The 13,382-nt window shown below is 36.0% G+C and overlaps 1 protein-coding gene across 1 annotated transcript; it reads left to right on the top strand.

The window, feature by feature from the left end:
• Positions 1–375: 375 nt before the first annotated feature.
• Positions 376–9,079, top strand: cenpw (centromere protein W). The gene is made up of 3 exons (XM_026283674.1): positions 376–583; positions 6,435–6,548; positions 8,639–9,079. Exons 1-3 carry the CDS (start codon positions 497–499, stop codon positions 8,663–8,665), a joined length of 228 nt encoding a protein of 75 aa, XP_026139459.1. The 5' UTR covers positions 376–496; the 3' UTR covers positions 8,666–9,079.
• The last annotated feature ends 4,303 nt before the right edge of the window (positions 9,080–13,382 follow it).

The raw sequence follows: 13,382 nt of genomic DNA, 5'->3' as shown, positions 1-13,382 counted from the left end.
TAAAAAGTGCTTTAATAGCATTAATAATACATATGGAATATATTAAACATTTTGTATTATATATATATATATATATATATATATATATATATATATATATATATATATATATATATATATATATATATATATATATATATATATATATATATATAAAGTTTAATCAAGTCTTTTTCACTAGTTAACTTGTGTAAAATCTTTCATCCAAAACAGAACTCAGGTCATTAAATTTAAAGTATCTGACCATCATTTATTTTGTAAAACCCTGGACTGCATTCTAATCTTTCAAAGAAAAATCCACACAATTTCACCCACAGAGCGACGTAAATACGTGATAATCACATGCTGGTGAGAGTAACCATTGAGCTCTTTAAACGTCATCATCAGGAGCCGGTAGTGAAACGCGCGGTATTTTGAAAACAACGAAAAACAAACAGTCGCTAGCTTTATCTTTGATCTTCAAAACGGTAAACTAGCCCCTTCAAGCTACCAAAACATGTCAAAGAAAGCTCCGAGAGCAGCCCTGAAGCTCCATATGAAGAAGAACACTAATATACGGATAGGAAAAAACGCAGACTTGATGGTGAGTGAATGGAAATGAACGACAACAGCTTCCACCGCGAACGCGCGTCATATTCACATGCAATTATGCTTTCAGATTTCATTTAACTGTCAGATGACGTGTGTACTGTTATGCAGTTGTTGTGTAGTCAGAATATTAGCTGTTTTATCTCCAGGCAACGTCATTATTTACTGGAGTAGACATGGATATTCATTGTTGTCTAGGTCTGTCTCAAAATGTATTAAGCTGCCTAAATAGACAGCATTTTAGAGAGCCTAGGAAGTTCTGAACGTTTTAAACTCAAAAAAAAAAAAAAACAATGTGTTATTTCACGTAAAGAAGTGGTTGTTGTTGGTTTCCTTTGAGTGTTCTGTTTTTTTTCCTGACGTCTTTTGTAACAGTGCAGATACAAAATTATTATTAGCCTATGTGAAAATTATAATGCAATAAGGCAAGATTGCATGTTTTTAGGGATCTCTTCAGTACTTGAAGCCAATATGTAGTGCTTTATAAAAGTGTTTTTAGTGCATTAATATATTATTTAAATTACTTATTTACAATTACTTATATCTATTCGTTGTTACACCTTTAGGAAGTACAAAACATTTTTTTTATTGTGATGACCAATTTCATATGTAACCAGGAATCTGCAAACATTATATTGCATTTTATTTTGGTTACAATTATTTATGAAAACATATAGTGCTAGTAGTAGAGTCACTTTACAGACTATACCACATTAGTCGGTTGGGGTATTTTTGATTTGGAACAAAAACTTTATATATAGTTTACAGCATGGGTAAGCCAGTTTGTTTAGAGAAACCAATACAGCTAATGCAAATGAGCTGAATTAGTGAGACATTACTGGCTCCTTTCATGTCTTTTTGCAGACCTCATTATGAGGAAGCTCAGGATGTTGTTTCCCAAAGAAAAAGTTTTGTTTCCCAGTAGTAAGTAGTTTTCATATGGAGGTGATCTGAAATGTTTAATGTTAAAGTCTGATGGATTTTATTGCTTCTTTGCATTATTATACAAAACTCAAGAAGCAATGCCGCCGCTATTATTTTCAAGAGCATACAATAAGATACATTAGAAATTTATTTATAACTTGGTTCTAAAGCTTTTTGTCTGTGTTTGGCTCCGACGGTAATGATTTGTTTGCTACCAATGTAAAGTTCTTACCCACCTTGCCACTTAGGGAAAGACCTAATTCTAGGATCAGGAAACCACAAATGGGAGGACAAGCCATTAAAACCAAACTACCATGTTGACTTTTTGAAGTCAATTTTATTTTAAGGAGCTTGGCCCTTTAACTTAGCAGATGTGTTTACATTTGTTTAATGTTTTATATCCAAGTGGCACTGATGAAAACAATTTGTGTTATGCATTATCACGTGAAGTGGCCGCTGTAAATGTTGTTACATGCAGTAGATGTGTGGCAGTGTCGCATGCTACCTTTCTGATTGCTTGATACTGACCACTTCATAGTTTAAGTTGATTAAAAGAAATTCCGTTTTCAAAAGGGGAGTCCAGTGGTTTAGGTTGATTGAGGTTTGCCTTTCAGCAAGTTTGCCTGGTGCTTTGCATGGGAATTAGGGAATTGCTTATCCGTTGTTTTTAAGTTGAGGGGCACTGTACATAGTTGATTATGCTCTCTGTGTGTGTGTAGGGTGTCTGTGTGCTAACAGGGTCCTAATTAAAGGTCTATTGCAGCTGGTCTTTCTTTATAGAGACTGGAGGTGGGGATGTAAAAGCTGCCTGAAAGGTGCTCTGCTTTACAGGGGTCTAATCCAGCCGTTAAATTAAAAGGAAAATGCGGGAAAAAATGAAAGAAAAGGTCCATTCTTTTTTACCGTCCTATGAATATGTACCGGTTTGATCTGGTTTCCTGTGCTTTAATGACAAAATTCCTAATAAGGCCCTTCACACTTTGCCTTATGCATCACATCATGAATGAGTCTGCTTTTAATTGGTCAAGCTATGATTGTGTTTTGGCTTTCAGATGAAATCATTAGTTCTCAGATTGTAGACCTTCAATTCCAAGTATTTCCAACACTGATATTAAATCTATAAGGTCAGAGGGAAAAAATGCCAAATGTGTTTGCATTCTGAATTGGATGTGATAAGATAAACACGCGCACACACACGTTTGTTTTTGTGAAAAGTGGGGACATCCCATAGGCGTAATGGTTTTTATACTGTACAAACTGTATATTCTATGGCCTTACACCAACCCTACATATAACCCTAACCCTCACAGGAAACTTTGTGTATTTTTACTTTCTCAAAAAAAACTCATTCTGTATGATTTATAATCATTTTTAAATGTCCCATAAGTCACCCCCTCCTTGTAATACCTGTGTCATACCCATGTCATTATACAAAGTTGTGTCCTGATATGACACAAAAACAAGAACACACACACGCACACAAACACACACACACAATAATTCCATTGTTTGTTTGTTTTTTCTTCACTCAAAAGCAAACATGCATCTTGGCCGTTGTAGTCTGATTCGCAAACAAGTCACTCTTATGAACCTGTTCTTTGACTACGAACCATTCAATTTATGGACTTTGAATCCTTCTAAATCTTTAGAAAATTCAAATGTTTTAAAGTCTTCTGAAGCCATTTGATAGCTTTGTGTGTTCATGAGGAACAGACTGAAATTTAAGTCATATACAAAAACAATTCGGTGGAAACAAAATTATGTGTACTGCAGGTATTTATATCATTTACAGAGGCAATTTAAGGCATCAGTTAGCGTAAATAGACTGGTAGAGAAAGTGGCAAAATGGCAAATGAGAAACAGAAGTGTTTGCACCCAGAACACTGGTTTTGAACTGTAAAACACTAACAGGAATACATGTTCAATTTCTTCAGAAACTTTTGATCCAGATTTCTTCTTGACGGCTTTTCCTTACCTGCTCTGCACTCTGTCAAAAGTGCTTAGACTCATGTTTCCTGTCTCCTGCATCAGATCTTACTCTATAAGAACTGAAACGGCTTGTGAAATTATCCTAGTCATACTATTTCATCTCTCCTGTTTATAAGTGCATCCCGCCGGTTGAAACAGTGGCTTAAGACAGCGCTTTGTTCCCTGCTGAACTGAGATAGCCTATGCTACATTTGATGGTTGATTGAACACGAAAATAATCAGCTGCATCCTGCAAGGATCTCCCCCCAAATCATAGACCCACTCTTGCCCCCCTACAGCCACGTTGCTTCCCTGGTGTTAAAAATCTGTTAGCAGTGTTAGCAGCCCTGGCCAACAGATCCTGGCATTTTCAAACCAGGTCTTTAGAAGCTGTGCCTGGCTTGTCTACTGTAATTGGATAATGGGTTCCTGAACTGAAATAGGTAGATGCAGGTTGTTCTAGAGTGTTTGCTTTGTGCTTTTTAAGATGTTTGAAAATCTTACATTGTTAGAACTGATTCATGTTGCTGGAATGTTCACCAGGAACTGTTGGTCTTCTTTCTTGCATTCATTTGCATACTGAATTGCGTTTGAAATTACGGTTGTATATTAACCAATTATCTGTTAGGGATGCACAGTGCCTATTGTTATTGGCCGACATTATTATTTTTAATTTGTCAATATTGGATTAAATTGTGAATTCTCATTATTTATATTTTCATGTTACATCGGCATCTAATGCTCACTTTATAATTTTCAGGAAATGTCAATATGAAAATAATTCAACGAACTCCTGTAAAATGTAAATTGATTGATTTTTGATATTTTGAACAAAATTGTATAGAATTGTTAAATTGATCTTTTTTTTAGTGTAGCTTTTTTTTAATTTTTTTATTAAAGCTGCAGTAAGTAACTTTTTTTTTTTTTTTTTACATATATTTGTTAAATCTGTCATTACGTACTGACAGTAGAATATGACACCGATAATCTGTGAAAAAAATCAAGCAGACTCTCTTTAAAGTTCCTAATGCTGCTGAGACTGGTTTTCTCTGCACTCCTCTGCCCTGTGAGGATTCCATGTGCTTTCTGTGTCTGAGAGAGGCAGCAGAGACAGCCTCTGCTGTAATCAGTTCAGCCCGGTAGTTATATTTTGGCAAAGCCTCTGGCACAGGGGAAGCCTGCATGGGCTTCTCAGTTACCTTCTCGAAAACATTCTTAAGACCAGCTGTTGGAGAAGCATTCAGACGCCCCAGAGATGACCCACAATTATGAAAATGAGGTATTAATAGATTTAAATTACATCCAAATGGCATTGTGTAGATGCACAAGGAGCACAGCCTTTTTTCAGCTGAAATCATTAGGAAAACTAGCTGGATGTGGTTCAGCAGATGTGGTCACTTGTTTCATTTGTGTATATGTGTTTTTGAGAGCGAGAAAGTGCAGGGGATAATGTACAGATCTTTCTTCATGTAATTGCTTGAAGCAGTGCACAGTGCAGACCACAGTGAAGGTGAAAGTGCAGAAAATACATTTCACATTTTGTTATTAGGAATATTAAGAATATGTTCACAACACAAATGTCCTTCGTCCTTCAGTTTATGAAAACTAAGCTGTAAACAGGCCAGAAATAATCAATATGAAGTATTCGATGTTATAGCCTAAGTCTATTTTGTGTCTGTGTGTATGTATTTGCAGGTATTGGTTATTTATTTTTCACTGTGTGGTAAATTGTTTTAATATTTAGATTGCTTTATACATTTGAAAGGGTTAGCAATAGATTCATATATTGTTAAATATGACACGTAACAGGTTGTGATATTTCAATTAATACTTCTATAGAAACTGTTCTTTTTTAAAATAAAGTAGTAAAGATTTATTATATCAGCAGTTAAGCAGTTATCGGACATAAAAATGAAAATAGTTAGAAGAGGTTATGTTGTCATGAAAAAAAATTAAATGCTACAGTTTAGAACAATGTGAGCTCTTGAAGTGCGAAAAATGTACACTAAACCAAATGTTACAGAGAGTTGGGAGAATGTATTGGCAAATTGTGATGTGCCCTCAAAAGCATCAGCATCTCATTATGCACATAATAAATATTCATACACATGGCTATGGCTGTGTGGTTTAGAATCACCTAAATTGTTTAAATGATTATGGAAATACCCTCGGACAATAGAATGACTTCACATTTGCATCATGAACTACACCAGGAAGACACACCTGTACAATGTGCTTTTTCTGTGTTTATTCCTTTGGTTCATATTGTTGTAGAGTATGTTGTATACAGCATTGTCATATGTTCCAGCACAAGTGGTGGTAATTTTAAATATGTAAACTTAATTTGAGTTCAAGGCTGATGTGAAATCCATCCCAGAGTGCAGACCTCCGTGGTGCTGAAAATGAAACAATTTCCTGGTCTAATCCGACAAGGTTGCAAAAGGATCCAATGTCTTTGGGGAGGGCTTGAAGATTTGTCTTCTTCTGACACCCCCTTTTCGTGGATCTGCCTAGCAGTTCCTGTAGCATAATCCTCCTTTATGGCGGTACTTATCTGTTGATCCATGCACAGGTATAGGGCAAGCTCTGCATGCTACACCTGAAAGATGATATTCACTTAAGTCGCTCAAAACATTTGATAGTACTCTTGACTCCGAGTGATTGGCTTTTTGTGCGCCAAGTCACTAGGAGCCTCTTGAAATTATTACATGGCTGTCCATCACTTAATCATTGTGCTTTTTGGTTAAAAGAAACGAATGGTTTTTGCCTTTGTGTGTTTATCTTTTTCGAGTAATAAACCAAAGTCATTTGTGCAATAATTGAAAGTCACAATTGTTCTTCGTGTGTTTCTTTTACATGCCCTAGATTACTCAAAGCGTAAGGTGTCAATAATTAAGTGTGCTGTAATTTACATTCCATAAATGTCAAGATAAGTTTTTCTCTTGTGTCCACAGGCCCAGCTCAACCTCCTAGTTGTCCTGCATCGTCTAGCGGAGGAGTCTAGGGTGAAAGCCTTTGAGGAGAAATCAGCAACCATCAAAGTTCACCACGTCAGAGCTGTTGCGAAGGTATCCAACACCACCATAATAATTAAGCTAATTAAGATGCCTCTAAGCTGCATTAGTTCAGTGTAGCTATGTAGACACTAAAAAATTAAAAGCAATATCCGACAATGTTAGGTAGCTAAAAAAATTGCCCTGCAAAAAAATGGTTATTATAAATTTAGATTGCAGATTTATAACATTTTATTTAATATATAATAATACAAACATTATATGAATTATCATTACTATATAATTTATTCTTAAAAGCCCTCGAAGTCATGAGTGTTAAAATGGTCCTTAAATGTGCATGCCATATATCCTTATTTTCCCCTAAATCTAGAGATGATCCTATGGACAAAATATGCTGCTTTCCTTTGTTCTTTCTTGAACCTTTGTTCTTTGATGTAGGTCTCTCATGTAAACATTTAGTTGTGTTTATTATTTCGTAAAGGTTAGAAATGACTTCCTTTTTATCTCTGGTCTGTGCACCATTTGAACTATCAGACAAAATGTACTTCCAATTTCCCTTCTTTATACTTCAATTGATTTATTTTACCCTGAGGTCCAACAATGTGTTGAGGCAGTGATGTTCTCTAACAAGCACAGTGGGTACCTGAGATTGGCTGGGTTAGGTTTCCAGTGCATATTAATTTGATCAGGCCACATTGTTAGCAGATGTCACCCGTGGCCGCCCTATTGATCTACTCAACAGTATGTGTTACAGCAATCAATTTGTTCATTAGTGGACTGCCAAGAGCTACATTAAGTGAATAGCAACTTATCTGCTTCAGGTCCAGTCTGTTAGCAGTGCAGCCTTCTTTTTTTTTAGAGTGAGACCAGGTGAGTTCATATCAACACACAAATGGAAATAAATTGGCAGCTTCATGCTCCCTGTGCTGATTATGATAGATTCTGATATGACTTTAAACACCATACTGAAGTGAATGGAATTTAGTTTTAAACAAATAAGAATAAAACCGTACTAAACACACTCCCAGTCACTTGATCATGTCCAGGTCAAAAAAGGGAAATTATATATTGCATAAAGGATAGAGGACAATTTTTTTTTCTCCACTAATACAAAAAAAAAAAATCTAATAATTTGTATTAGTGGAGAAAAAAAATAAAATAAAAATAAAATACAATACAATAAAATTACTAAGATATCTTGAGTGAGCGAATCCTTGGGATGGCATTTTCTTTTTAACTGACTAAATATTCAGGAATGGAAGCATGTGTCTAAAGTGTAATCATAAATTCAATCCATGATTTGTCAGAGTTGCAGTGTTGATTGCTGTTAGATTTAGTTTAGATATAGTGTTTTACTGTAGATTAGGCCCAGCTGAATCTCCTGTGATTTTTATTTATTTATTCATCTATTGTTTTGAGGCTCATGCCCTGCATGACCTGAAAAAGGAATTAAGGCAGCAAATGAACACACTCGTACTCCAGCCGGAATCCGGCTACATCATCTTGCAACCTCCCCTTTGATGGATATTTTCTCCAGCGCTATAGATCTGCATGGGGCACCACATCAAATGAGTCACAATAACACTGAACAGAGATCCGGCCAATTTTGAGTCATCGCGCTGCGTTTATTTTCACGAGGGCAGGCAGCTTATTTGATTAAGATGTAATTGTGTGCAGAGTGCTCCTTGTACAGATGCACTTGAGCAGCACGGGCATGAAATATGCTCTGCTTGTTCCAAATCAAGAGCGAAGTCATGATGGCCTGTCACAACTAAACATGTTAGGAATTACATGCTTTATAGAGTTCAGGCACAGACTGGTTCAGCATGGCCGCCTCTGAAAACAGGTGTGTAATGTAAAGCTCTGCCATGGAAAGTGGAGATTTGAGGGAAACGACAGATGTAACAGGAAAATCTGGGTGTTTCTAAAAGATATTCTGGCTAAATTATTTATTAATAATTTTGTATGTTTGTATGCATCTACCTACTGTAAATTGACTTCGCAGGTGCAAGGGTCCTTAAATTATAAAATTGAGATAAATAAACTCTGGCTATTACTCGCATTCTAGTGATTATCCCTTTGCGTGTCAGTGGGATTTCCGCCCCTTTTCTAAATAATTGTGTTTCTTCCCTTTGTTGTTACAGAAACTGTTAAAGAGCACACGTGGATAACATGGATGACGGGAGTTCCCCATCACAACCCTTTATTTGTTCAACAGCATTGATCCCATTAACTAAAATTTACTAAAAGACTTCAACTATGTGTGAGCTAGTATAGAGCCCACAACCTATATGGACTGTCAAAGATGAATATTTACTTTTATTCATTTATTAGAACATTTACATGCACAATGGAATATTTTGTTGCTTTGTCTCCGCATCAGGCCCATTATTAGGCTGTGATCCGTGATTCCTTTCTCTTCATGATTGTTGAACTTTTGCTTCTAGTTTTGTGTAAATTATGTATGACGGTCAGTATCTAGCCCAGATATCTAAATCAACACATGTGTCCCTCATCTCAGTGGATCGTATAATGACTTAATACCTGTTAATAAACAATTTGTACTACTTAACTTGGGTAACACATGGTTGAGTAACCGTGCAGTGTTTCTTTCTTCGCTCTGTAAAGCAACAAGATATTTGGCTTTTGGCCATTGACAACACTGGGATTATTATCTGTGGCTGCTCCCAAAAGTAGGTTTTTAACAGGAAAGTTCACTCCTGTATTGACTCAGTATCAGATGGACATCTTGTAATGAGATAATTTTATTTTAAATTTAATTACTAGTATCTGAATGACCTATACGAAAATACACAAAATCTGTTGATTTGGTGGCCATTCTTCGTAACGTTGCTTATTACATCTGAGATAAAATGTCACATCCAAGATATCATCACGCTAATCAGGATCTGGCTAATTTGGTTCTTCGAACGCACCTGCTGTTGATGAGAAGTATGGCTGGATTGAGTTATGAGATAATTGCGCGTTCATGCATTGGTTTAAAAGGGGCTATGTATCGATACTCGAAACCATTATCAGAAAGGCAGCAATTGGCTGGCTATAAGATGGCAACGTAATGACATCATATAATTAAAAAGAAATTTCTGGACTTTTATAAGGAAACAGTCAAGCAAACAAAACTACACACGTGATAATAGATACATTAAATGTGCCCAGCTGGTGGAATGACCTCCCAATCTCAGTTCGTACAGAGTCTTTACTCATTTTCAAGAAACATCTAAAGACTCATCTTTTTCGCCTGCACTTAACCTACTAACACCAGTACTTTTCCTTTTCTTGTCTTTTTCATTTAATTAAAAAAAAAAAAAATTATATATACCTGGCTATGCGTTCTATACTAGACTAACTGAGACTTGTCATGGCACTTGTATTCTATTGTTGTTCTCTTGTTGACCTGACTGCTTCTATTGTTCTCAATTGTAAGTTGCTTTGGATAAAAGCGTCTGCTAAATGATTAAATGTAAATGTACACTGTTTTTATTTGATTTATAATATTTGTACAATCTTTAAATTTTTATTTCAATGTAGTAATTAGCTATTCATTTAATTTTATATTTGGACATTTGTTACGTGACAGCGTTAAAAGTTTCTTAAGGATCAAGATCAAGTTATTGGCATCTCCTGCACGTCATCAAACCACTCCCATAAAAGCCGTCATCACTCAAATTAATGCATGTGTGTAAGACTCGAATACAATTATGAAGTAATTATTTTTTGATGAATAAATCTTTCAGTGAGTAAAACTGGCTGTCTATAGTAGGCTATTATGGACTGCTCAACATTATGATATTATCTTAAAATACATTTTATATTATAATATTATCCTTTAAAATGATTGGATCAGTAGGATACTCTTGTAATAAAGTACATATTTTGAGTATCAGTTCTGGTTTGAAAGATGCAATCTAATCCTGTTTACATGAAATAAGCCTGCTCCTTCAAAATCATCTTTAAATTGAGAAAATTAGTTAACATTTGCAGTTAAGATTTGAAATTTTATGTATATACATATATATATACTTTGACATTTTCATTATAAGAGCTAAAACATCACATGCAACACACAAACACTGAGCTGGAGACCAAAACCAATTTAAACCAATTTTTTTTAAAGATCTGAAAGGAAATTTCCTTGCTAGCATTGGATACTGCCTGATTGTATTTCTGACATATATTACCGCTCAAAGGATCAGCATGGTAGGATTTATAAATGTTTTTGAGAGAAGTCCGTTATGATCACCAAGGTTGTATTTATTTGATAAAAAATGCAGTAAAAACTATTATTTTGTGAAATATTACCATTAAAAAAAAAACCTGTTTTCTATTTGAATATGATGTATGGTGTTGTAATGTATTACTCTGATGGCAAAACTGAAATGTCAGCAGCCATTACTTTAGTTTTCAATTTTTTTTTTTTCGTATAATAAAGAAAAGAAATAAAGAAAGATATAATACCAAACTGAGAGCATATGCAGGATCTCCAACTGGTCGCCTCAGGAGTTCAATCAGCTCTGTTCTTGCATCTGCTTGACCATGTTGTGTGGGATCAAAGGGCCTGACCCCAGGACCAAAGGAAAGTAAATGTTTGGGTCTCACTTTCCGGGTGCATTACACCGATGATCACATGACCTGGGAGTCCCCCTCCTTTAATCCTTCTGTCAGAATTAATTGGGCTGCCAGGGATTGATCAGCATAGTGTTTGTACTTTCTGCCTGCCTTTGAGTTTTGAGAAGAGTTGCCTTGTTGATAAGTCTAGAATGTTCTCCAGACCTCTAAATCCACCTTTATCTTCATCTTTCATGTATGATGTCATCTTCATCTATCATCATCTTCACAGTTGGAATGGTGCCATTTATTCTACTTTTTCCATCATGGCCTTTCTTCATGCTGCTGTTTGGGAAGTAGATGTATGTATCTTTACAGGTGCAGACTGTAGAACAGGGTGATTATTATTCACCTTGTCATGCAAGACCAGAAGAGGGCAACAGTGAGAATGCATGCAGCACAAAAGCTTTTTTGTTTGTTGGTTTGTTTTAAATGATTTACACTACACACTGACTCTTTAATTGTGTATTTCTCTGGATGATACAAATTCAAATTAAATCTTTTGGCCTTTAAAAACATTTCCCATAGTCTATAGAGATCCAAACGTCCAGAATGGCCATAAAGTGTTTCGGGTTATTATTATTAACATTTCTTATACGTTTTGATGCTATATAGAATATTTGTTTTAACTAAGTAGCATTATGTATGTCTTGTCAAAACTTGTGGTTAAGGAGTTAGTTATTCATATTCTTTTTTTCCATTGACTGTGCAGGTGCTGGTGTTAGAGCTATGGTCCATATTTGAGCCTTTTCAGTTTACAGAAACACTATTTCTATTTATATTGCTCTGCACACCTATTCCAGCCACTTTCAGTTTTACTACACTAAATTTATATGCTGTTTGTTATATAAATAACCTCCCACCTTTATGTAAAGCTGGCATAAAGATGCTTAGATAATTATTATTGTCAAAAATATGTTCTTGATAACAGTAAATTGTGTTTGTTTATGGGCTGCTTGAAACTGGTTGAATTTTAATTGCATTTCTTTCATAATCATTTGACTTAATAGTAAGATTTTGATATCAAATAAATCCGAAAGAGACTAATTGAGCGGGGCTCGAACCCGGGTCTCGGCATGGGAGGTGGACGCACTAACAAGGAGGCAGAGATATTTTAAGCAGTTTTACTCAGCGCCTGCGGTTCCAACACACGATCGTGGCCCTTTTTCGTTGGGATTGCATCATCCTTAAGAAATAAACAATACGCAAATCCGTCGTCAAACTGGGCCTTGTTTGTAAAACAAGCATCTTCGAAATGCAGGGAACAAACACAAACACTTACACAACTCCGTTGATGCTCTGTAAAAATAAACTCCATCCACTGGTCCCTTAATGCTGTTTTTTTGGTAATCTGTGCAGGGTTGTCTTGCCCTGGCAACCAAAAACACACTCCTTTTGTGACATTTCGCGACGCTCTCGCTCTGATCAGTGAATGCCTCTGCTCTCGGTGCTCTGCTATACGGGAGCGCGCGCTCTTCCGGCAGAAGTGCCCTAGGACCCATATAAGGAAATTCCGCTCCATCTAACGTCACACAGAGCCATATTCGAAAAAAACTTTCCGAAACTTGTGACAAACCGGAAGGAGTATTTTTGGAACAGAAATACTCCTTCAAACGTACAACTTAATTTTTGAAACTTTGTCCATGTCCATGTTTGTCCATGCCCATTTAATGCTTATTCTCCCGGAAGTCTTTCTGCATAGTAACAGCTTGGTTTCTAATTCGCTGTAAGGCAACTGCTTTTAAACACTCTTGTTTGTATTTGTGTGTGTGTATGCTGTTTTTAAATTACTAATGCAAAGGTTTGTATTTACTATGTGTATCTGTAGTGTTTAGTATCATAGCCTATCAGGTATGTCTTTTGAAAGCAATGGTCTATCAGAAGTCTGGTAGGGTATGTCAGTTCTTGTGTCTAAAGTCCAGTGGAAAAGGAGAGATTTGCAAATTCCCTGGTCAGACACCAGCTTAGCAGCAATTTAGTGGTAAAGGGATATGCTACAGCTCTTCCATCAAATATTATGTTGGCAATACATTTGAGGAAATTTGATGTCTTGAAAGTCATGTTAGTGACCAGCTCCATCAAAGAGTCCAGAGTCCTTCAAAGAAACAAGTTTCTCTCAGAATGTCCTTGTTCTTCTTAAAAGGCAACCTCACACTATTGACGTGTCTTTGCAAACACCTCAGGTTTTTGTGACTCATGCAGTGTTGAGCTAATGGAACTGTTCCTGCCACTGCAGTGGGGTCTGGTCCTCTTGGGGAGATG

This window comes from Carassius auratus, chromosome 16, assembly GCF_003368295.1.
Source record: "Carassius auratus strain Wakin chromosome 16, ASM336829v1, whole genome shotgun sequence".
NCBI classification, from domain to species: domain Eukaryota; kingdom Metazoa; phylum Chordata; class Actinopteri; order Cypriniformes; family Cyprinidae; genus Carassius; species Carassius auratus.
Note: the sequence above shows the minus strand (reverse complement) of the source record. Positions and strands in the feature narration are given on the sequence as shown.